At 43.1% G+C, this 24,700-nt stretch overlaps 1 protein-coding gene across 3 annotated transcripts; it reads right to left on the bottom strand.

Annotated features, from left to right (window-relative positions):
* Positions 1 to 1,002: 1,002 nt before the first annotated feature.
* On the bottom strand, positions 1,003 to 9,961 carry LOC310821855 (cAMP-responsive element modulator-like). 3 transcript variants are annotated; one of them, XM_083694114.1, is made up of 8 exons: positions 9,843 to 9,961; positions 8,799 to 8,952; positions 8,429 to 8,581; positions 7,268 to 7,359; positions 6,882 to 7,009; positions 6,345 to 6,536; positions 2,675 to 2,840; positions 1,003 to 1,771 (listed from the first exon to the last, which is right to left on the bottom strand). In XM_083694114.1, exons 2-8 carry the CDS (start codon positions 8,904 to 8,906, stop codon positions 1,627 to 1,629), a joined length of 984 nt encoding a protein of 327 aa, XP_083550240.1. In that variant the 5' UTR covers positions 8,907 to 8,952; positions 9,843 to 9,961; the 3' UTR covers positions 1,003 to 1,626. The 3 variants fall into 3 exon arrangements, with proteins under 3 accessions (XP_083550240.1, XP_083550241.1, XP_083550242.1); XM_083694115.1 differs by having other exon boundaries at positions 8,799 to 8,933; XM_083694116.1 differs by lacking the exons at positions 6,345 to 6,536; positions 6,882 to 7,009; positions 7,268 to 7,359; ... (1 more) ...; positions 8,799 to 8,952; positions 9,843 to 9,961 and adding an exon at positions 5,378 to 5,694.
* Between the last annotated feature and the right edge of the window lie 14,739 nt (positions 9,962 to 24,700).

Here is a 24,700-nt window from a genome sequence, read left to right as displayed (position 1 = left end):
GTACAGTGTTGCTCTGCTAAATGCCATAAATGTGTTGTATTCCTGCACAGACAGGGGGTGGGGGGGGAGTAGGAACTATTCAGTCAACATCAAATACAGTCTTTCTGAAATGGTGGCCAAGTAGTAGCGGTTGAGGGCGGGAATCCTAACTCGGTCCAAACTCCAATCATCTCACACATTTCCCGTTGACATCAATGCAAGATTTACGGGCGCAAATCGTAAGTAACGACCCTGTCTGTTGGTGGTGAGGTAAGACTCCTCATAATGGCTAGAAATATCTCAAAATGTATGTGATGTACATTGAGGGTGACAGACATACTGTACTCGATTACAATCCTCTCCGGGGGGGTTTTCAGTTTGGGATGTTGAACTGTGCTGTTTGAAAGAAGCCAAGTCTTACATCTTGCTTCAGGTGACACATTTAAGGGCACGCGAGCGACTGAGAAACTCAAATACGACCAAATCACAAAAGATTTGAAACAAATGATTTCGAAAGTACATCCACTCAATATCTTTACTCTAAAAGAAAAAGGATTTCGTCAGACTGAATCCGGTTTTCTAAAAGGAATGTTTCAAACAGCATAGCATGAGAAGCATAGCCACAACAACAGAACGGGGGTCCGTTTCCCCTAAAGCTTCGTAGCTTAAGTCATACTTTCTTTCTTTTGATGATTCAGGCCCACGCCTCTCCTAGACCAACAAAGTTCTTTGTTTAACGAATTCCGTTCTTTTCAAATATTGATTACTTTTTCTTTTTTTCTTTTTTTACAACTGTTTACTCTCTGGTGGCTTTGTGGCCAGGTTGTGGGGCGAAACGAAGTAATACTTAAGCAGTAATACTTAAAGTAATACTTAAGCTACAAAGCTTTTGTGAAACCGCCCCCCGGCTCTATGGCACACAGGACAGTTAAAGGGGTGCCGGTTGGCTTGCTGGTGAGTCTACATGCCGTGGTGTCCCCCTCCCCACCCCCCTGACCCCCCCCCACCCCCCTGACCCCCCCCCCCCCCCCCCCCACCCCCTGAGAGAGTTGTACTGACAGCAAGGCTTCGGCTCGGCCTGCCGCCTGCCGCAGGTCTTTAAGTTCTTCTTCTTGTCCTCCTCCACCACCGCAGTGTGGTGTGCGGTGCCTCGCTTCAGGAAGCACATGGACTTCCTGTTCCTGTTCCTCTTCCTCTGCTGGCTTCTAATTGGCTGCCTGCCCCCCTACTGCCTTGCAGCAAACAGCAGAAGCAAACACAGGCAGGCAGGCGGGCGAGCGGGCAGGCGAGCGGGCAGACGGGCCGTGTGTTGTGTACACATGCAAGCGCGTGGGGAGGTGGGGATGTGGGGAGTGGGGGGTGGGGAGAGAAAGAGAAAGGGAGCCGTAGCAGGACATGAGGTTAGCCTGGTGAGCTCAAGCCGAGTATGGGACCCCCTCCTGAGTCCAAATCCCAGTCTCCGGAACGCAGCACCGTCATAGTGACCGGGGCCCCAGCAAGCACAGACGAAGACACAAAGACAGTGAAAGTAGTTCTTGTCCCAGAGTCTTTGACAGCGGTCCTGTAAACGGCACTGGATGTGCTTTTCTCATTCAGTAAGGACACTACCGTCCCTCTCCTGATACCGGACCGGACCGGCCCGGCGGGCTACTCGGCTTTGTGACAGTAGATGTCCTTTAGTGCTTTGAGTTCCTCGATCAGGGTCTTGTTCTGGTTCTCCAGGACCGCCACGCGGTTCTCCAGACACTTGACGTACTCCTTCTTTTTCCTGCGACACTCTCGCGCCGCCTCCCTACAGACGGAGGAGAGGAGAGTAGGGGAAGGAGGAGAAGAGGAGAGGAGAGAGGAGAGGAGAGACAGTCAGTGGGAGAAAAGAGGAGGCTCCCTCAACACAACACTGCACCATCGCCAGACCAGGGAAGGCTGGTGGAGGTGGAAATCGGAGGACGGGGTCATTGAAATGCATGGAATAGAATGAGGAATGGTATCAAACACGTCCATTCCTCATTCCATTCCACGCATTGCAATGCTCCAGACCAAATGCTAATGATCATGCACAGCACAGCACAGTTCAGTAAAGCTTCATAACAGAACTTAGAAATGACTAATCTACAGTATGTATGTAGTATAAGTACTGCACATCTATTGGACTTCAGGAGGTAACACAATATCGTAGGGTGCTTGAAACACAGACAGGAGCTAGACAACATACTCTCCACAAGCCGAGTCTTCCTTTAGCAGTTGTGCTAACTGCAACTTTTTAGCTTCTCACCCGGATATGATGTCAATCTGCATATCTCCCTCTGTCCCTCTTCTTCACTGCTGTATCAGATCGACTCAGAGAGGCTAAACTCCATACATGTGACTACTTATAGATGTCGGTAGAAATCAGGTGGAGGCTGGTCCTCCGATTTCTACCTCCACCAGTCTCCAGTGGTAGAAATAATCAGCCCCTAATAAATCCTACAGGAATCGGCCCATGATTTACAAATCTATCCCCCTTTGAATTTTTTTAAAATTCTAATACTGAGCTTAATCTGCATCCATCTCTCTATTCTGTTCCTCTCCTGTGTCTTGTCTCTCTACTCTGTCCTCCTGTTGTCTGTGTCTCTATTCTGTTCCTCTCCTGTGTCTTGTCTCTCTACTCTGTTCCTCTCTCGTGTCTTGTCTCTCTGTCTCTCCCTCCCCGTCTCACCTGTTCTTCAAAAGGCGGACCTCCCTCTTGCGCGTGACCTCCTCGGTGTGCTGTTGGATGGGCGGGCTGTGCAGGGAGGAGCCGGGGGACGACGCCATCACCATGCCCTGAGGCAGACCTGAGGTGGGCGAGCGCAGCTGGTAAGAAGGCATGTCTCCAGTGGCAGCTGTGGAGGAGAAGGAGAAGGAGAAGGAGAAGGAGAAGGACAAGGACAAGGACAAGGACAAGGAGAAGAGGAAGGAGAAGGAGAAGGAGAAGGAGAAGGAGAAGGAGAAGGAGAAGGAGAAGGAGAAAGAGAAGAGGAAGGAGAAGGAGAAGGAGAAGGAGAAGAGGAAGGAGAAGGAGAAGAGGAAGGAGAAGGAGAAGGAGAAGGAGAAGGAGAAGGAGTAGACAGAGTTTAGCGTTGTTTAGGCCTGAAGAATTTACAATGACAAGAAGATGATGAATAAAATGTAATTTTAAAATGTGTTTTCTCTGAAACAGGTAAAAGGATATCTCTATGTATGGACCGTGCATCGTCAACAAGTCAAACACAACAATCTTCATAGTTCATATTTCACATGGTTATTCATATCACGAGTTCATACGTGTTCACGCTATCAAACTCAACGTTTCTGCAGCATGTACCGAGAGCTGTCGATCGTTCAGCTTTCTATTTATAACTTCTTGGCATAAAGCAGCTTCAAATCGCTCTCAAACGTATCCACTTCACATCTGGGAAATCACCCAAACCGTGACCATTGACAACTTGTGACAACTCATGACTAATTTAACTTCATTTCTTTTTTTAACTAAAACAAATTTGGGAACCCAGCAACCAAATTAGGAAGCGCACAGGGGTTCGAGTGGCCCAAGTGAAACGTGGACTGAGAGAGCCAGGAAGTTCAGACGGTTCACCTCTGACCCCCCCCCTCCTCTCTGTCACAACAGATTAGCCTATGGCCTTGGATGACGTCACCGCTACTGAAAGACAATGGCCAATCACCTCGCACAAAAGCAACTCTCTAAAAAAAAAGCTATTCCACTGATTGGTTTATGTAATAAAGAGAAAGAAAACGGAAAAAAAACTTCCCAAGCAGCGTCTTATGTAAGCAGTGTCTTTATCAGATTACCATTGTCCGTTTTACCGCTTTGACGTTCGAGAGGAAATTAGCTTTAATAGAACAAGGGGGGGGGGGGGTTAGGGTTAGGGGGGGGGGAGGGGGGAGAGGAGAGGAGGGAGGGAGGGGGGGGTGGTACTACCACCTTCTGGTCTGGTACAACCTTGGACAGGGTTAATACTCTGTGTTGTCGAGACTATTGTCGTCATCATCTGGTGACTAGGAAGACAACTGTCATCGACGTGAAGGGGGTGACATCAATTCTGCCCACCCCCCCCCTTTCTTGACACCCTTTCCCCTGATGGGTCAAATGGCCATCTCACTGTTGAAATGTGTGAATACTGTAATTTGACTGGCACTGATAAGATACAAACGCACAAGAGAGAGAGAAAGAGAGAGAAAGAGAGAGAGCAAGAGAGAAAGAGAGAGAGAGAGAGAGAGAGAGCAAGAGAGAGAGAGAGAGAGAGAGAGAGAGAGAGCGAGAGAAAGAGAGAGAGAGAGAGAGCGAGAGAGCGAGAGAGAGAGAGCTGTTGTGGTGGTAACAATAACTAGGCCGATATTTTACATCTTGAATGGCTGGTGTGTGGATAAATTCCTCGCAATTCTTCAAACAGTGGAGAGCCGCAGGGGAAGACAAAACACCGGATGTTTTGTCTCTAATCATTATCACTGTACATCATAGGAACACTGATCCAAACACAACCTAGGTTTGACTACAACAAAACAGCTATATTATTCTTATCAATATATAACGGTACAAAAGTTCCCTGTCCCAGAGTGGTGTGTGTGTGTGTGTGTGTGTGTGTGTGTGTGTGTGTGTGTATAGCTTTCAGGTCTGAGTAACTGTGCAGTACAACGCTTGTTCTTATCTGACTGGATGACTAAGCTGGTCGCGACGTTTGTTCATGCACACACACACACACACACACACACACACACACACACACACACACACACACACCTCCCTGTGAGGATGCTCTCTCTGTGTGTGTGTGTCTGTAATCACAGCATGACTACCCACTGACGTCAATCCTGCGTCTACCCTCGCCCGTTAGCATTCTGGTTTCCCAGCCCAGCTCCAGTTCCAGGAAAGAGGAATGACGTCAACAACACAATCCACCGGCACCCCTCCCCCTCCCCCTCCTCTCCCCTTCCCTCCCTCCTCCCACCCTCTCTCTCTCTCTCTCTCTCTGCTCCTAAGAGGCATTGGAGCGTTTCAGTGGCCAGAGAGGCACAGTGTTGAGCATGCTAGCTAACCAAAACACATGCAGCCTTGTTCAGTCAACAGCAAGCGAGCGAAAGTCCAGCTCTTCATTATTTTCCTTGAACAGTAATCCCGATTTTGTAGAGCCCTAATACTATTCACTTGTTCCTCTACTGTATTTTTTTTATTTTTTTATTTTTTACTTTGAGTTATTTTCGTCAGTTTCTGCTGTTCTCCCCCCTTAAACACACTGAATATTTTTTAGGGGGGAAAACACTTCAAGAAAAATTCATTCAAAATTCACTTCAACACTTCACTTCCATTCATCACTAACCACAGTCTGAAGAAGGGAAAAAAATAACCTTGTCAAAGAGCAAAAAAAAGAGATTCTACCGTTACCTGATTCAGTCTCGTCCCCGGTCACAGCCATATCTAGAGTCTCTTACAATCCTGGAGTAGAATCTCTGAATAATCACTCTCTCCGTTTTCTCTCTCTGTCTCTGTCTCTGTGTGTATGTGTGTATGTGTGTGTGTGTGTGTGTCTCAGGTCTCTCAGCAAAGAGTGGTCACCCGTCAACTTTTCACAAGATTACAATTAAGGGCATTGACATCACAATGACATCACCGGTGCTCCTGAAGTCAATAAGACATTCCGTCTCTGAGCCCCTCCCCCTCCCTCCCTCCCTCCCCCCTCTGCTCTAGGATCAAATGCTGAACGGGAGCTATACAATGCAGCTACGCGGGGAGGGAGAGAGAGAGAGAGTGAGGGGAGGGAGGGAGGGAGGGAGGTATTTTTAGTCCTATGACGCAACCAGGGACGTATAACAAACAAGAGGATACTGTGCCCAAGTGGCGGAGGATCACTGATGTGTCCGTTCGCACGCGCTCTCTCTCTCTCTGTCTGTGTGTGTGTGTGTGTGTCTCTCTCTCTCTCTCTGTGTGTGTGTGTGTGTGTCTCTCTCTCTCTCTCTCTCTCTCTCTCTACCTCTCTCTCACAGCCTCCCCTGATATATACTGTATGTTCTCATGTTAAATCTTCATGTTAAAGTATGCTTGATGCTTTTTTAGAAACAAACTACCCCAGCTCCAGCCACCAGAAGCTGGCTTGAATTAATGAACACTGCTTCAATTCAGTCTAATCAAATAACTGGACAGCCCCTACAAACAGAACACCAGAAGTGGATACAACAGTTTATCAAAGCACAGCAGCACAGTCCATCAGACCTGGATTCAAATACTTATCTGTGCTTGATTGAGTTTGCCTGGTGCAGTTAAACCAATGTGATAGTCCCAAAAGTGCTAACCCCGCCCCTCTGGCACTCCAGGCAGGCTAAAGCAAACGCTCCAAGGATTGTGCAGCCCATACCTTGTATGACCACCTGGCCTCCTTGGACGAAGAACTGCTGGGCGGAGGGGTCCCCGGCCGGGACAGAGTACTGCAGGATGGTAGCGCCAGGCTGGGGGGCACCAGAGGGGGGCATGGTCAGGGTCTGAAGACCCTGGAGGGCATCACTCCCTGGGCTGGCGATCTGAATGGCTCCCCCGTCGGAGATGGCAACTACAGAGGGGGGGGTGAGAGAGAGAGAGAGAGAGAGAGAGAGAGAGAGAGAGAGTTTATAAAATCACATTTTATTGTTGTCATTGACCACTATGATTGGTGAAGTCAAACACTTCGAACTAAAAATATGAGTTATTTAATTAAAGATCTTAACCACTCAATAATATGAATAAAAAATTCGGCCAAACTGAATGCTAATATCTATCCTTCAGAATTAGCCCTACTTTAACAGAGTATATCCCTACGAGTCAGACTTTATTCAATAACACAAAGCGGAAACACAAATGAATGAACACCCATTTGTAGACCATGCAGCTAGATGAACATTGGACCAGGGTAACTCACAGTACTGTCCAGTGCTGGTCTGGTAGATGGAGGCAGCAACACTCGACGGTGGAACCTCCTCTTCGCCCTTCTCTTCCTCAATCTTGGGAACAGCTGGCGAGTCCGACGAGAGCTCGTTGAGGATTTTTCTGAGGGGGTAAAAAGAGGATGTTCTCATAACGGCTCTGCTTTGCTTGATTTTAAAATCAGTCATTTCACTCATTTTTCTGAATTAAATTGTTTCATTTTTAGTCATTTTTATTTTATTTAAAAAAATGTTTTACTTTGGGCACAGAGTCAGCAGCAACAACAACAACAACGATAACAACAACAACAATAATGACAACAACAAACCTACAACCATACCCCAAATGACAAACACCCACAGTAAGGTGACATTGCCTTACCGGTACGACGGTCGCCGAGAGAGAATCTCTCTTCTCTTCAGTGAGTCTGTGACGACCTCTGGTGACTCTCCGTCTTCTGCCACGGCGGCTAACTGCAGGAAAAGTAGTCAAAATAGCGTCTCAATGTCATAATGTTTATAGATGGTAACCCCTGTCTGTTGGCTGCTTCTGTGTACTATAAACACAACTTCATGACACTGAAAAAGCAGGCATCGCTCCCAAAAGCTCCCCCGCGTCCGCCGTGTTGAAAACATTCTGATTGATAACATGATTGTGGTTGCACGGTATGTTTTGTTTTTGTCCCATTGTTGTAGACAGACACCATTGGAGGCTGGTGGAGGTAGAAATCGGAGGACGGGCTCATTGTAATGCATGGAACGGAATCAGGAATGGTAAGCGTGTTTGAGACCATTCCGTTCCATGCATTACCCACCTCTTCCATCCCGTGCATTACAATGAGCCTGTCTTCCGATTTCTACCTCCACCAGCCTCCCTTGACAGACACAGCACATCACGCATAGATGTAGGTATATGGGTTAAACTGATGAGCTTAGAGAACACAGATCTCATTCCTCAGACAAATCCTATTAAGACTCTCACTGGGTTGGAAGAGCAACACAATGATCAGGGCCCCGTATTTCAGAATGATCCAGATTCTTTTTTGCCGTCCAGGATCAGATCTATCTGGCTTAGATGTTGAGTAGTGGAAATCAGCCAGCTCGATCTGATCCTGGATATCAAAAAAAAAAAATTGTCATTCTGATCCAGATTAAACATTATGAAATATTGGTTTCAGTCTCAGCATGACCGGTACACGTCCTAAAAAAAACATCTAAAAGAGTTGTATACTCAGAAGACAAAACATACGAGGATACAAGTAATAACAGTTATGATTAGTAGTAACAGTCATATTAAGTAGTAACAGTCATGATAAAGGTCATATTAGTAGTAACAGTCATGATAAAGGTTATATTAGTAGTAACAGTTATGATAAAGGTCATATTAGTAGTAACAGTTATGATAAAGGTCATATTAGTAGTAACAGTTATGATAAAGGTCATATTAGTAGTAACAGTTATGATAAAGGTCATATTAGTAGTAACAGTTATGATTAAAGTCATATTAGTAGTAACAGTTATGATAAAGGTCATGTATTTCTACCTGGACTGTGTGCACCTGCGGAGACTGTATAACAGAGGGCTGGGCAGTCTGGATGACCCCCTGGACATGCACCGTCTGGACCCCATGGAGGTGCACCTGGGCCAGACTTGAGGAGTCTCCTCCACCTCCACCTCCTCTGGTGCCCACGGAAACCTAAACAAGAAGATGTCCAGTCAGTCAGTGAACTCAGGGCCGTATACTGCAACTACTCAACCATAACCAGATCTCTTCACCACGTAACCATAGAGCTTTCAAGGAGACAACGAAACGCTGTCATGCACAGTGTAACAGCACATGTTTTTGTAACCAAGTACCTGCGGGCCTAATAAGGGCATATTTTCTCTCCACACTGAGTGGGCTGTAGGCCTACCTGAGAGGGAGCACCAGGCGAACTGGCCTCACTCTGACTCCCCTCGTCATCACTCATTGAGTCGTTCATACTCCTGTCCTGCTGCTGCGACGCCACCATCGTCTCCATGGTCAATGGTCGAGAGGCCAGGAAATTCTGTTAATGACAACCATCACTTCGATTGAAGCAGGATAAGCAGTGCATTTAGATCACTCAACAAAAACGATCGTTTAGATCATTCAACAACCCGCTCTGATGGAAAAGCATTAGGTCGATAAAAGCATGCACAGCCGGTTCTTCCACAATTGATTTATTGAAGTAGCCTCTGTATTGTGGTAAACATCATCTATTGCTCCCTTGTCTGATAATAATAATAATCCTTGTGTTTTCTCACTTTATATATCCAATAAATGCATAACTGAATATAAAATATACAGTATCAAACAGCTAGGAGTGAACTCTGGATAGGGGAGGAGTCGAGCGTTTCTAAACTTCCTGATTAAAATGTGTTGCGATGACAAGTGTACGTTTTGATTGCATAATATTTGGAGAGTCATCCAAACAAATGACTTCAGTCTGGTCGAAGTGATGAGAAAACCCCCTTCAATTGCTCATCCTATTTGGATTCAAGTTGATCTCAATGATGCTTTTTACTGGGCAATATTTTTATTTTATCGTTACAGTTTGGCAGACTGGCTATAAAGTAGCAACAAGACATCCATCAATGTGTTGTAGTTTAGCGACAGAAGCACGATGGATAGAAAACATTCGAAGCGCATGTTTTTTGGTTTTATTATTATTATTAAAAAAAGGCTTCCATAATCTCAAATGGGTGATTTCGATTGCGTCATTTCGCAGCTGTCCAGACGGCGACAGTGACAGAAAGCTGAAATGCGAGAGAGAGAGAGCATGTTGCGATGTGTGGCGGTAGCAAGCGAACAATTAGTTCCATCGAAAGTTGAAAAACACATCATCATCATCATCGCAAACCGGGGACAAGTTCTTGTCTTGACTGTCGGAATAATGAGTCTGTTCGATGACTAGGCCTACCATGTAATAACTTACCAAAGTTTTACGTAGTCAGACTCGTCACTAATTACGGTAGGGGTGGATGGCCTGACCCGCTGCCCACGTAGTCCCCACGTCAGTCTTGATGATGCGGTGGTAAAATGTCGACCAAGCGATCGGCGTCCTCGACAAAACACTACAGAAAAAAAAAAACTACACAGGGGCGGAGCCTCCAAAGGATTATTTATCAGGACAGTCATCATAGTTCATAGTTTTAGCTCTTCTGCACAGAATGTGAATACAACAATCAATCTAAAATGGTCTACACCCTTATTATACTATATAACTATTAATGGTTTTTTTTAAAAGTTCACACAGTAGGCGATTGTCACTTTATCTTTCATTTGTAGGTATCGTCATTGGCCTATCAACCATGCTTCATCTTTTTATGTAAAACAGAAAACAAACGAATTGGCCAAAACAATAACGCTGTAACTACCACACTTTCCCTGTGTGATGGCCTAAATAATAATCACTGAGGATATATTGTACATATTCATGTTGCAACTTGCATTAACTGTATCATCATATGTGAATCCACAGCCACCTAGCGGTCATAAAGGAGAACGCAACACTGCAATTAAATTAATTACAACCCAACTCTTACGCCAGTATTTCACGGATTGCATTGAATACAAAATCAGAGACCCGAGAGAAACCAATCGGAATATGAGACTAGATTCCAATTGACCTCCACTGTATAGTTTATTTGGTGTAAGTACGTATTTATCTATAAAAGCTCCATCTAACTCTACAAGAAACTGACTGGCCACAACCGACGCTCCCCTGAATGCTGAAATGAGGTAAACAATTCGGTCTTATGGTATGTATGTGGCTTTACACTCTACAGGGCCAACCTGAACTTTTACCATTCACACAGTCCTTTCCAGCACTGTTCCAGCAATCTATGTTGGATGTATAACCATGCCAGCCCAGCCCAGCCCAGCCCAGCACGGCTCAGCTCAGCTCAGTTGGGCTCTGTAGTGTGAATTAGGGCTATGTTGACTTCGAGGGGGTGGAAGGAAATAACTGTCCTGTACTAGTCCATAAACACAAAAATCCTGCTGAGCTAAAAACATGCAGGTTTACAGCTTCTAATAGCTTCTAATAGCATGTCCTGCTAAGCAAAACAAAAAAAAACCGCTTTTAATAGCATGATGTAGAAAGACAATTTTTGGAATGTGATTCTTATTGCCCTGAGGGCCACCATCTGTTGTGTTGTGTGCCAGGTGAGGTCATCCTGTTTGCCATGCTGACATCAAAGAGCTGCCTTCACCACAGTAGCTAGTTCCTCCCATGAGTGTCTAACAATACACACACACACACACACACACACACACACACACACACACACACACACACACACACATGAATATCTAAATACTGAATACAATACAATTGTGTTTAAAATAATGAAAATAGGTTTGATCCTTTGCACTCAGGCTCCCTTGTTGTGTGTGTGTGTGTGTGTGTGTGTGTGTGTGTGTGTGTGTGTGTGTGTGTGCGTGTGATTGATGGTGAGTCCCAAGCCACAGCAGGAAGGACCACAGGGGACACAAAGGCCAGACAGCAGGGGGTAACATGACCCTCACCGGACAACAGACAACGCTTTATCAGGAAATACATTTTACAAGATGTACAGTGATGTACAGTATTATTGCATTCCTATATGCTTTTAGAGATTTGCCGAAAATTCAGTGGACTGTAACAAATGCAGCATTGAAATAAAATGGTATGATTGAAAATAATATAAAAACTCCTTCCTCATTAGACATGTTCCTGGTCATCTTTGTGTGTATATTGTGCAACGTTTGTTTTCTTAGACACACACACACACACACACACACACACACCCACATCCTCCATAAGAGGAACTGTTGGTTATTCTGGCACAACATAATATTCTCAGAAAAAGAAAAAAAAAGAAGTTTGTGCAATTGTTTTCTTTTGAACATAACACTATCCATGAATAACCATTGGTCAGATTTTTGTTCAAAGTAATTCTCCAGTGTAAAATTGAAATTCTTATTCAGCTTCCATGGCTTCCAAAACAACACAACAAGACACATCACACACGCAAAATATAAAAATAAATAATTAAATGTCCATTGTAAAATGCAAAGTTGATTAAAATTGTGATAATCGACCACTTCTGGATAGTGAAGATACCAATCTTGTCAGCACTTGTAGAAACTAGAAACACTCAAGTCAATTAGAAACCAAATCACCCAGCTGGTCTTAATCTAGTTAAACAAACATAATTCACAGCTGAGCAGTAGCTGACACTGTGATTTCCCAGTTCATGCAACAAAAAATATCACCGCTTTGTTAGATTCTAAATGTATCAGCATGTTCAGGTCTAGCAGAGGGGCTTGGTGTGCTTCTTCTGTTATCACCCTCTCACGCTTAATGTCATGACCTCGAAGCAGAGGATAGGAGCATGTCAAGGAGGTTGTGCAAGGAGGTTAGGCATTTCAGTAAGACTAGTACACAACAGAGGGGGATATCAGTCCTGATGGAACACTCTGATACACACTAGACACACTATATTAGATTAGATTAGATTAGATTCAACTTTATTGTCATTGTGCAGAGTACAAGTACAGAGACAACGAAATGCAGTTAGCGTCTAACCAGAAGTGCAAAATAGCAGAAAGTGCAATGAACAGTATTTACAGGTAGTGCAATATATGATCAGTAGTAGTGCAGTATAATATAGTATAGTATAAGCAGTATATATAGCAGTGCAGTATAGCAGTATGTGAGTAGCAGTAGCATTATAGCAGAATAAATAGTTACAGTATGAGCAGTGTAGCAGCATATGAGCTGTATAGGTAATGCAGTCTAGCAGTATATATGTATTAACAGTAACATGAGGTAGATGCAGAATAAATATAAATATGGAATGCCGTATAAACAGTATAAACAAGTATCTACAGTATGTGCAGTAGTATTAAAGAAAATATAGGATATGTGCATTATGTGCATTATGAACAGTATGAACAGTATGGACAGGTATGTACAGAAGAGCAGTGGTATTGAGTAAGAGTAAGAGCAGGGGAGGGGAGTAATAGTGCAATAGTGCAATTGTCCGGGTGGGGGGGGGGGGGGGGGGGTTATATATACGTATATATATGTAATCTAAACACATCACTATTTACAATCCATTCCATTGACAATACATTTACTGTACATGCAGCTTTTACAGACAACAATCATTCAGACTATATGACAGGATAAGAGAGCAGCTAGTCATGAAGCAGGAGACAACCAACGCTGTGTTTAGGTTTCATCATGACAACCTGTGAACTGTCGCTCCTTTACATCTTACTGCACCTTGCACACTCATGTACAAAATGGTGTGTTGTACTGTATTGTATTGTATTGTATTGTATTGTATTGTATTGTATTGTATTGTACTGTATTGTATTGTATTGTATTGTATTGTATTGTATTGTATTGTATTGTATTGTACTGTACTGTACTGTATTGTATTGTACTGTACTGCATTGTATTGTACTGTACTGTATTGTATTGTATTGTACTGTATTGTATTGTATTGTATTGTATTGTATTGTATTGTATTGTACTGTACTGTACTGTATTGTATTGTACTGTACTGCATTGTATTGTATTGTACTGTACTGTATTGTATTGTATTGTATTGTATTGTATTGTATTGTATTGTATTGTCTGGCTGTTTCAATAACAAGGAGGAACCGCCTCAAACCAGGTGAGTGTCATGTATTGGCCCAGTTCCATTTAGGTCCCTTGGCACCTCCCCTACCTCCTATGTCTTCAGTGTTCACCAGGGCTTGTATTCAGAAAACATCTCAAAGTAGGAAAGCTGATCTAGGATCAGTTTAGCCTTTTAGATCAGATTGAATAAGATTACATGGAAAGGTGGGGGACCTGGTGGGGGACCTGAGTGGAAGGGGCTAGGGAGTGGATTAGAATCATTACATTTATGGCATTTAGCAGACGCCTTTATCCAAAGCGACTTACAACAAATACATTTGTTTAAGTAAGTGAATCATCTATCCATCAGTCATCATAAGAAAAAGTAATCTATGGTAGGACCAGGGGCTACTGGCAGACACAATGCGAGAAGAATTACTTTAATTTTTTTTTACAGGAGAGAAACTTGTACAGGGGGGTAAGTTGGGGATGAAGAGGTCTTTAGGAGGGACAGTTAAGATGTAGCCTGAAGAGATGGGTCTTCAATCTACGGTAGAAGATAGGTAGTGAATCAGGCCATAGATGAGCCCATGCTACTCTATGGAGACATCTCTCCCACCTGCCGTACAGATCTAGGATCAGCTCGTCAGTTCTCTGGGCCTCAAGCCTAACTGAACAGGGGAACAAATTAAACAGATCCTGGACCAGAGCTTAGCGATCCATTTGACCCTCTGAGCAGCACAGCAGGGTCTCTACAGTGGCTACATGTCTGTGTATTAATGTGGCATTCCTTCATATTGAAATCCCTAACTGTTAATTTTAATCCTGCCCATATTTGGGCATTCCCCAAGGGCCACCATTTATTGTGTTGTGTGACAGATGAGGTCATCCTGTTGGTACTCCGGCCATACTGATATCAAAGAACTCCCTTCATCACGGTAGCGAATGGGGGCAGTTGGCTTCCAGACCACAGATTCCCAAAGTCCAAGTGGCTTGGCTTTTGTCTCTCTTATATATGTTCACCCTCTAGTTGTAAAATGAGCACTCACAAGCCAACAACGAGTCCCCGAAACACACAGAAATATTGTCAAGAAATGACCTGATTGGACAGACAGGGTCATACCTTCAAACTCCCATGAGCAAAAGCTTATTTTAGCAAACGTTTGTTGACCTTAAAATAAGGACTATGTGGTCTAATGAGATAAGAAATAGATTCACATTATATCATGAACCCACGACCCTGAGATGAAGAGCCTCATGCTCTGCCAACTAAACTAGCCAGGCTGAGAGTTGTTTCTATGCCCCTCTGTTCTTACATGTGCCTCTCAGACCACTTCAGAGTCATGGGCCTCACCGTCACAACTTCCCATTTAAAGTGATTATCATATGTACGCATGTATCATATCACACTGATACAATGTTAATAATAATATAATCATAATAATAAACTTTCTGATGGGTGGGAACAGGAGCTGTTGAAGCGGCAATACTGTTCGAAAAAGCCTCTGAAAATCTACTGGCTGTAGCAGAGTTAAGGAAGCGAGAGTGAACATCCTGGATAGTGAGTTCCGTGGGCAAAGTTACATTAAACAGAATAGGTTTATGGTCAGACACATGAATACTTGTGTCTCTACATCATTAATTGTAAGACGAGAGGATATCACTGGGTCAAGGGTGTGACCTCTCAGATGTGTGGAACCTCTTACAGACTGAACAAGGTCAAATGATTCAATGAGGTGAGTGAAATCAGAGGCCAGTACATTTGAGGGGCAACAAACATGGACATTAAAATCCCCTAATATACAAACTCTGTCATATTTGGGCATGATGATGGACAAAAACGCAGAAAACTCTACAATGAACTCCCTATTCGTACTACTAAGACACATAGCAATGGGACACTATTACTGATTGTGAAGCAGAGCGATTCGAACAAGGAGAAGTTACCAAAAGAAATAGAGGAGCATTTGAAATCACTTTTGTGGATGACTGCTACTCCACTACCACAGCCAGACAGCCTGGGTTGGTGAAAGTGAGAGAAATTCGGGGGAGTGGCTTCGACTGGAATTACAATGTCACCCTGGCACCCAACCATGTCTCTGCAACCATAAAAAAAGTCGAGATCCTGAGAAGTAATGAAATCGTGGCAGATAAGTTACTTGTTTGACAGGGACCTTACATTCAGAAGACCAACATTGACAGCTTTAGTTGAAGGAGTGATAAAGTAAAGGCATACAGGGTAAAACAACTAAATTATTCATATCGGCTGCAGCAGGTCTGGATAGAGAAGCTACCTTCATGTTTTTACGGTAGGAAATGATAGTAGCAATAGAGAAAATACTACTGTGTCCACTGTTGTACACTGTGTCGTTAAAATCATGAATGGGGGACATTTCCTACCATACAAACGCATCATTGTCTAAGGGGGGAGATCATATTCCCAGACAACAACCCGGCCCCCCTCCTGTTTGGGTGAAGGCCCTCCGGGTAGGCCTCGCCCAGAACAGGTCAAAGTTGTTGACAAAGGGGACAAAGGGGACAAAGGGGACACCGATGGAGGGACTTAACGAAGACCCTGTTTCTGACTGCAGTGCTGGTTCGTGTGCTCCCTGCATTTCACCTTCATTGCATTGAAGAAGAAAAAACACCATTCAGTGTAAGACATGCTTTTCATATTGTAACAAAGGGCATGTGTTTGATGAAGTGTAGCAAAAAGATCGCAATGGAAATATATACCAAATATGAATGCGTTCATCGGTTTGTATTTACTCAGATTATATGAGTGAGTGTCAGAATGTGGGTCCAACGCAGTGTGTGTTTATAGGCTCCATCTAAACAGTTCTTACAGGCCAAATCAAAAGAAGAACTCCCAAAGCCTTAAACAACGCCTCTAACCAGAGAATACCAGGGTGCTACAGAGACATTCACAGTCCTACTGCAGTCACAGAACACAGAGAGAGGCCAGCACAGAGAGAGGTCATGGCTGCAGACAAACACAACCTTCTTCTGATGGAGATACTGATCCTCACTGCTCTTCTCTTGACAGGTACTCTATGTTATTTAGAACTTTACTTTCAATGAATTCTCAAATACTGACTAACATGTTTAACATGTTTGGCTGTTAAAGGGACACTTCACAATCTTGTAATGTCATATTCATCATCACCATACCAGTTTCTTCATACAGTATGTGAAAATGGCGATGTTCTACGTTCTATAGTAAAAATGATGATGTCATGTTCATTATCTCCAGCATCATACCAGATTATTCATACAGTATGTGAAAATGGCAATTGTCTACGTTAGTCAAAAAAATCTCACGTCTCCAGCCAGGTGGAGTGTGTTTGTGGGTATAGTTTTTGAAAATCACTGAATAAAAAAATAATTAATCATAAGGGGTAAATTCCTAAGAACCTTTTCCCTTATTTTTTTGGACAACAGAACGTAGAAAATTGCCATTTTCACATATGAAGAAACTGCTATGGTGCTGGAGATAATGAATATGTGGTTAAAAAATTGTATCCTTTTAAAGAGAGGGAACTTCATTCTACATTAGTACCTGTGTTGTGAGTGATCGCTGTCAGTTCACCATCTTGAACACATGACCATATAATGTTGTGGTTGACAGATTGTGCCCAAATAAGTTGTTGTCTAAGACACCTATTCTGTTTATCCAGTTGTCAGTAGGGTTTCTCCTCTCTGTACCACAGAGTGGGAGATGTGATAGTAAATATCTAAGTATATTTACCACTTGACTTTCATTTACTTTTCCCAGGGGTCAAAGGACAGCACACTAGTCAATTCTCTAGAGTGGGTGATGATGTCAGAGTGCTGTGTAACAACGTGGTTAATCCTGGAGACTGCTCCTCAACAACATGGACCTATGACAGAGATGGACCTGTGAGAAGTATTGAAGAGGTCACCAGGGGGAAGATCAGGGGTGACAACTCAGACAGAGCAGAGAGACTGAGTTTGGGCTCTGACTGCTCTCTGCATGTTCATGATGTCAGAGCTGAGGATGCTGGACCCTACACCTGTCGACAACTCCTTGAGGATGACCCAAGACATTCAGGAGCAGTGGTTGATCTGTCTGTTCTAACCAGTGAGCCTCTCTATTTCAACCCAGTGATCTCAGTTAAAAGAATACACCTATCTATTCATTGCATTGACTGTTAATGCTAAATCTATCTCTTTCACAGTCTCCTCTTCCACACCAATGACAGAACTAAAGGCTGACAGAACCGTGACATTAAGGTGCTCTCTGTTGACCTATGATGGACCTGGAGTGTGTTCCTACTCCTTACTTAGCAGAGTCATTCTGAGCTGGGTGGATGAGGGAGGTGCTGAGCTGCAGGGAGACTCCAGATACCAGGGGGTCACACGGGCGTCTCGCTGTGACATCACTCTGACTGTGACGCTCCAGAGGGAGGACAACAACAGGAAGTGGAGGTGTCAGCTGACCGATGACGGAGAAGTGAAGACCTTCCTTGACCTGACCTCCACATTCTCAGGTAGGAAATGGAAATATCTCCCTGTTCACTGATAAGTAGATATATCTGCCACCTCAACACATACACTGTACAGGACAGGTATACCGTTTCTGAAAGAAATTTACATTTAGAATATGTTTTTCAGATAATGTTGACTGATATTGAAAAATAATGTATGTATCTTATCCCTATCTGTTCCTTTTTTCAGACACCAACTGTATAACTATACTTTGATTATATTTTAGAGGTCTATTATTTACCTATTTTCTTATTTGACCAGCTGTGATGCCCAATACCACCTCTCCAAGTTCACTTGGTATGCTTTCATATTCATAACTGTATCTACAAGATTAACACATCTTCACAAATACAAGTAATTATGTATTCTCTAATGGAGATGCTGAGGTCTTTGACAACAGCATATTGGTCATTAGCACACTCTAGTGGCTGTTTGATGGTACAACCTTGAGATCAATCTGAAGGATGTTAACCATTTCACTGAGAGGAGATTGTGTTTAATCACTGTTTGTCTCATTGCCCAGGTCCTTGTCCTTTTGCTGAGTGGTTGTCCATCAGTCGCATAGCGTTCTTTGTGACAATGACCTTTCTGGTTGTCATAGTAGCTGTTTACATAACAAGGAGGAACCACCCCAAACCAGGTGAGTGTCATATATTGGCCCAGTTCCATTTAGGTCCCTCGGCCCTTCACCAAGCTCCTATGTCTTCAGTGTTCACCAGGGCTCCTATTCACAAATCGCCTCAAAGTAGGAAAGCTGATCTAGGATCAGTTTAGCCTTTCAGATCAGATTGAATAAGATTACATGGAAAGGTGGGTGACCTGATCCTAGATCAGCACTCTTGCTCTGAGACACTTTGTGGATACGGGCCTTGTAGAGCTGCTCTGCCTCAGGCATTTTCGTTGTATTGTATGCTTGTATTCAATGTAATGACAAATAAACAAGGCTTGACTTGACTTCATTTGAGGTGCTTTCACATACTGTACTCAGTCACTGTATACCACAGAGTTTGAGTTTGATGACTTGGTCACTCAGGGGCTTTACACACTCCAGGGCCGACCTGAGCCATACTGTGCTGGCTGGGATATTTACTTTTGACATAGTCCTTTCCAGCACTGTTACAGCAGCTATGGTGGATGTGTAACCAGGCCAGCCCAGTACAGGTCAGGTCGACTCAGCTCAGCTTGGTTCAGCACGATAGTGTGATTACGATATAATCGTCCTGTGACATATTTCCTTTATTCTTTTCTCCACACAGAGGTTTCCCAGGCACAATGGACAATGACCTAGTTGTGTTGCTATGAGCTGCGTTTAAAAATGTATGCAACTGTCTTTTCCTTTCTTTTCTTTTTTTTAAATATATTTTTTTAGGGCATTTCTGCTTTATTGGGATAGAGATAGTAGAGATTGACAGGAAGGATGGGTGAGAGAGGAGGGATGACATGCAGGATATGTCGATGGCCGGAATCGAACCAGGGACCTTGCGATGATATGGTACGCGCATTGAAATAAACAGTTATTTTTCAAAACAATGTAAAAAACCCGTCCTTGAGAAAACAGGTGTTTATGTTTCTGGTAATATTGGGGCACCAATTTGATTCAGCAAATAGTGCTGAGCAGAACAAATTCAGAATACTTTATATACAATACTGTAGTATGATGTTTATTGTAGCGTGATTTTAACAATGGTTTTGAGAAACCTTTCTCTATACAATTAGAGGTTTTGTAAACAGCCTGAAAATGCAGAAGGTGATAGCACCACTATATTTGTAAATAAACATTTAATCCTTTCAATGTATTATTGGTGTTATTAAGGGTTTGTAATTATTCTAATATCCTAATTACCCTAATGAAAGACTGCTGCACTGCATAATGGACTGTACACAAATCATTTTCCAAGGTTAAACATGATTTTTACTACCACTCTACTCAGTAACATCATTCATGGGGGACCACATGTTTACTTTCTCATTGCATCTATTAGAAATGTTAAGGACCCGATTTTACCACTTTTTACACGTGCAAATTGGGGTCCTTAGAGCGTACAATGCGGTTATTAGTAAGCAGACTGCAAAGAGACTAAGTAGAGTGAGTGTAAGTGTGTGTGTGTGTGTGTGTGTGTGTGTGTGTGTGTCTGTGTGTGTGTGTGTGTGTGTGTGTGTGTGTGTGTGTGTGTGTGTGCACGCGTGTGCGAATTTGATTGTCTGCGGGCATGCATTTATGCGTTTGTGCATGTGTGGGAGTAGGGGTGTGTGTGTCTGTGTGTGTGTGTGTGTGTGTGTGTGTGTGTGTGTGTGTGTGTGTGTGTGTGTGTGTGTGTGTGCGAATTTGATTGTCTGCGTGCATGCATTTATGCGTTTGTGCATGTGTGCGAGTAGGGGTGTGTGTGTATGTATGTTTGAGAGTTTTTATTTCAAGTGTAGGGCTAATTTAGCTGAGTCTTCAGTTGAGTATTAAAGTAACTCATCCCTCTCTCAGAAATTGGTGTGCTTCTTATACCACTTCCCTTCTTCCGCCACAAGTTCCCATCTAATCTGATTATCTCAACACACCATCTCTCGTCATTTCAAATTGAACGTATGAGTGGGCCTAGTGTGAAAATGTGCCGTAGTTACAGAGAATACATTGACCTGCGTTAGTATTGGGACAGTGAATCATTCTTTCTTCTTTTGGCTTGATATTTTAAGAATGTAGATCCACCACAGTGTGTGCTTATAGGCTCCATCTAAACAGGAACTCCCAAAGCCTTAAACAACACCTCTAACCAGAGAATACCAGGGTGCTACAGAGACATTCACAGTCCTACTGCAGTCACAGAACACAGAGAGAGGCCAGCACAGAGAGAGGTCATGGCTGCAGACAAACACAACCTTCTTCTGATGGAGACACTGATCCTCACTGCTCTTCTTTTGACAGGTACTCTATGTTATTTAGAACTTTACTTTCAATGAATTCTCAAATACTGACTAACATGTTTAACATGTTTGGCTGTTAATGGGACACTTCACCATTTTGTAACCTCATATTCATCATCACCATACCAGTTTCTTCATACAGTATGTGAAAATGGCGGTGTTCTACGTTCTGTAGTGTTCTACGTTCTATAGTGAAAATGATGATGTCATTGGGGGTCATTTCTTTTAAAAGCAAAAGAAAATGATTTTTTTGGACAACAGAACGTAGGAAAACACCATTTTCACATATGAAGAAACTGCTATGGTGCTGTAGAAGATTAATATGTGGTTCAAACATGATGTCCTTTTAAAGAGAGATAACTTCATTCTACACGAGTACCTGTGTTAGTGATCACTGTGAATTCACCATCTTGAACATATGAGCATATAATGTTGTGGTTGACAGATTGTGCCCAAACAAGTTGTTGTCTAAGACATCTTATCCAGGGTTTCTCCTTCTTTCAACCATGATGTCAGTGTGACATGTAACAATATATTTATAAATATATTTCCCACTTTTCTTTCATTTACTTTGAAGTTTTCCAGGGGTCAAAGTACAGCACACTGGACAGCTCCTCAACTACATGGACCTATTACAGAGTTGGATCTTGGAGAACTATTGAAGAAGTCACCAGAGGGATGAACAGACGTGATGACAACTGAACCATATAGGTTATGGTAAACACTGACATTAAAACAAACCTGTGCTTTATGTCTCCTCCAAATCTCTCCTCTGTAGTTCAATTACCTAACGATGAACTATAAAGCCACACAGTGTTTTTTTTTACTCCCTTTTATTTGGTGAGAGATTTTATCTATGTATATAATTACCCACACTAAAATGATGGTAGTATGAAGGACACAAGAATCATATAGAATTTGGGTTTAATAAAACCTTTAATTGTTTGAAAGACTTGATCATTTATAATTGTAATCCCGCTGATGCTTTTTGGACAATTTCTTGTTGGAAAAATCCTTTTTGGACAAGTTTGTTCAAAACAGACACTTGAATGGAACACCGTTCAGAGTTACAACAGTGTTTCTCACAGAGGACGCTGCCTCTTAGTGCGTTTGTTGTCGCCATCATCATCATCGTCCCTGCTCCTCTTCCTCGACACTCCTGAGGTGCCAGGCCTTGAGCTGGGGGACCACTCCTCCTCCGAGTCAGTGTCATCTGACCGTCTCTGGCGCTTAGAAGCACCGCCATCCTCGCTCTCGCTCTCACTCTCACTCTCACTCTCACTCTCACTCTCACTAATATAGATGAAGTCCCTGCTTCTTTTACAGGCCCTCTCCAATGGCCTGCAGACGAGGGGGGCCTCGATGACCTCTTCAGCAACGCCTTCTTCATCATCATCATCATCATCATCATCATCATCATTATCATTATCATTATCAGAGTCCTCTGACTCCTCTGATTCCTCTGCCATGGGTTCCATTTCCCTGGGAGGGTTCACAACGACCATTGGGTCGACCGGGTACAGGCATCCCTGCTGGTACCACAGCATCTGTGGGTAGAGGTAGGGCAGCTCGCCCTGGTGTACCCGCCGCTCTGGGATCACTATGAGGCCCCGCTCTGGGTCGATAAACTCCTCGGGGTCCGCGATCCAAAAGGACCCGTCCTGGAACCACATGAGTCTAGAGGGTGGGTAGGGTATATCAGGTCCCTGCATCCACTGGATCTGCACCTGTTGACGGATCAACTGGTGGCCCTCCACCTGGTCATGGCCCACAAGGGGACTTTCCATCTGGGTATAGTGCGCCTGGTAATTTAACGCTGGGAGACGGCCACCCAGGTGACGCTGGCCCGGGCATTGGCAGTCTGGTCCATGATAGTGGATATTCTGCCACTTAGGCCGGAGGTCACGCGAATGCTGGAGCCAATCGCAGAAAAGCTCATAGGCCGCAATGTCCAACCCAATGTTCGACCCGTCCTGAACAGGTTCCACATCTGACAGGACAGAATAAGACATTGAAAATCACTTCCTTCACATGAATGTCAGTCCAGTCTTTCAGGTCACAAAAAATGGAATGAAATGTTTTTCCACCCAGAATAAATCTATTTAACACAATTTCTTAGTATCATAAAAGTTCTCAATACTCACCAGAGTGAGTACCCTCATCTTCTGTTATCGGGATTTTGACCATGTTTATGCAAATTAAATCCAGTCTTCTCTGAAGGTGGAGTCAATACTGAAGGTTCTGGTGAATCTCTCTTTACTTTGTCTTCATTTTGCATTGTGATGTCATCATGTTGGTTTGTGACATAATCACACATTCTGTGACAGATGCATTGTCCATTGTCACCATGACAACTGCATGGAGTAAATGGAAAAGTCCTACACATAACAGACAGTAGCAATTACCTGAATAAAAACATTTTAAAAGAAAAAAAAACCTCCCCCCTCTAGTTTCTTGTTCTATTTGGAACAGTACAGCCAATCTCCATAGAAGTACGACACAGATAACACATACTGGTAAAATTAATTCAATGTTCCATTAAGATACAAAGGTAGTAAGAATACCTCAGTTGTTACAGTTGCCCAAATCTTGTGCAAATGCCTATTATGTCACAATCTAATAAACGTACATTTCTTAACTCTTACCACTATCAATGTTTCATATGTCGTGACTAATGCATTGATAAGTAGTGATGTTATGTCGGCTATCGTTTAGAGACACATTGTGTCACCTCAGGGATTAAGCACCAAAATTACCTTTATTTTGAAAGGCTAATCAATACTTTTATTTTGAAAGCCAGACGATATGCCACACAGGAAGTATGAGCCCATGCTGCTCTATGGAGACATCTCTCCCACCTCCCAGACAGATCTAGGATCAGCTCGTCAGTTCTCTGGGCCTCAAGCCTAACTGAACAGGGGAACAAATTAAACTGATGCTGGACCAGAGATTAGGATCCATTTGACCCTCTGAGCAGCACAGCAGGGTCTCTACAGTGGCTACATGTCAGAGTGGTCGTTATTCACCACAGAGTTTGAGGTCTTGGTTCAGCACCGTAGTGTGATTAGGGTATAATAGTCCTGTCACATATTTCCTTATGTATATTATTTTCTCCACACAGAGGTTTCCTCAGGCACGGAGCTTCAGGAGTTGGAGTGACGTCACCTCTTCTTCATCATCACTTCCTTGCCTGTTAGGGTTAGGGTTAGGGTTAATGCAAAACTTCTGTAGCTTTATAAAAGGAGCAGGGTTAGGAAATTGAGTCCACTCCCCTCGAACACCCCTAGTAGTAACAACATTTTTATATGCTAACCAAGTAGGACATGGCATTTTAGAAAGAGCTTTTTCTAGACCAAAATAGCATTTGTTAATGACCTAATTGTGTTGCAATGAGTTGTGTTTAAACACCGATGGAAAATATGTGTATTATTGCGAGTGTCTTTTCCTTTGCTATACACTTTTTAGAGATTTGCAGAAAATTCAGCGGACTGTTATAACTGCTGCATTGAAATAACCAGTTATTATTCAAAACAATATAAAAACTCTGTCCTCATTAACTGTGTGAGAAAACAGGTCTTTATGTTTCTGGTGATATTGGGGCACGAATTTGATTCAGCAAATAGTGCTGAGTAGATCAAATTCAGAATACTTTACAATACTTTCGTATGATGTTTATTGTAGCGTGATTTTAACAATGGTTTTGAGAAAACTATAACTACAGTATAGCAATGGCAGTCAATTTTCTCAAAGAAATG

This window comes from Argentina silus (genome assembly GCF_951799395.1).
Source record: "Argentina silus genome assembly, chromosome: 22".
Taxonomy (NCBI): domain Eukaryota; kingdom Metazoa; phylum Chordata; class Actinopteri; order Argentiniformes; family Argentinidae; genus Argentina; species Argentina silus.
Note: the sequence above shows the minus strand (reverse complement) of the source record. Positions and strands in the feature narration are given on the sequence as shown.

Excerpts from the sequence above, each read along its gene's own strand:
- LOC310821855 (XM_083694114.1), bottom strand. The coding sequence starts at position 8,906 with ATGGAGACGATGGTGGCGTCGCAGCAGCAGGACAGGAGTATGAACGAC. Across the intron at positions 8,582-8,798 it reads CGCCTGGTGCTCCCTCTCAG|GTTTCCGTGGGCACCAGAGG; the intron begins GTAGGCCTACAG and ends CTTCTTGTTTAG. Across the intron at positions 6,537-6,881 it reads GACCAGCACTGGACAGTACT|TTGCCATCTCCGACGGGGGA; the intron begins GTGAGTTACCCT and ends CCCCCTCTGTAG.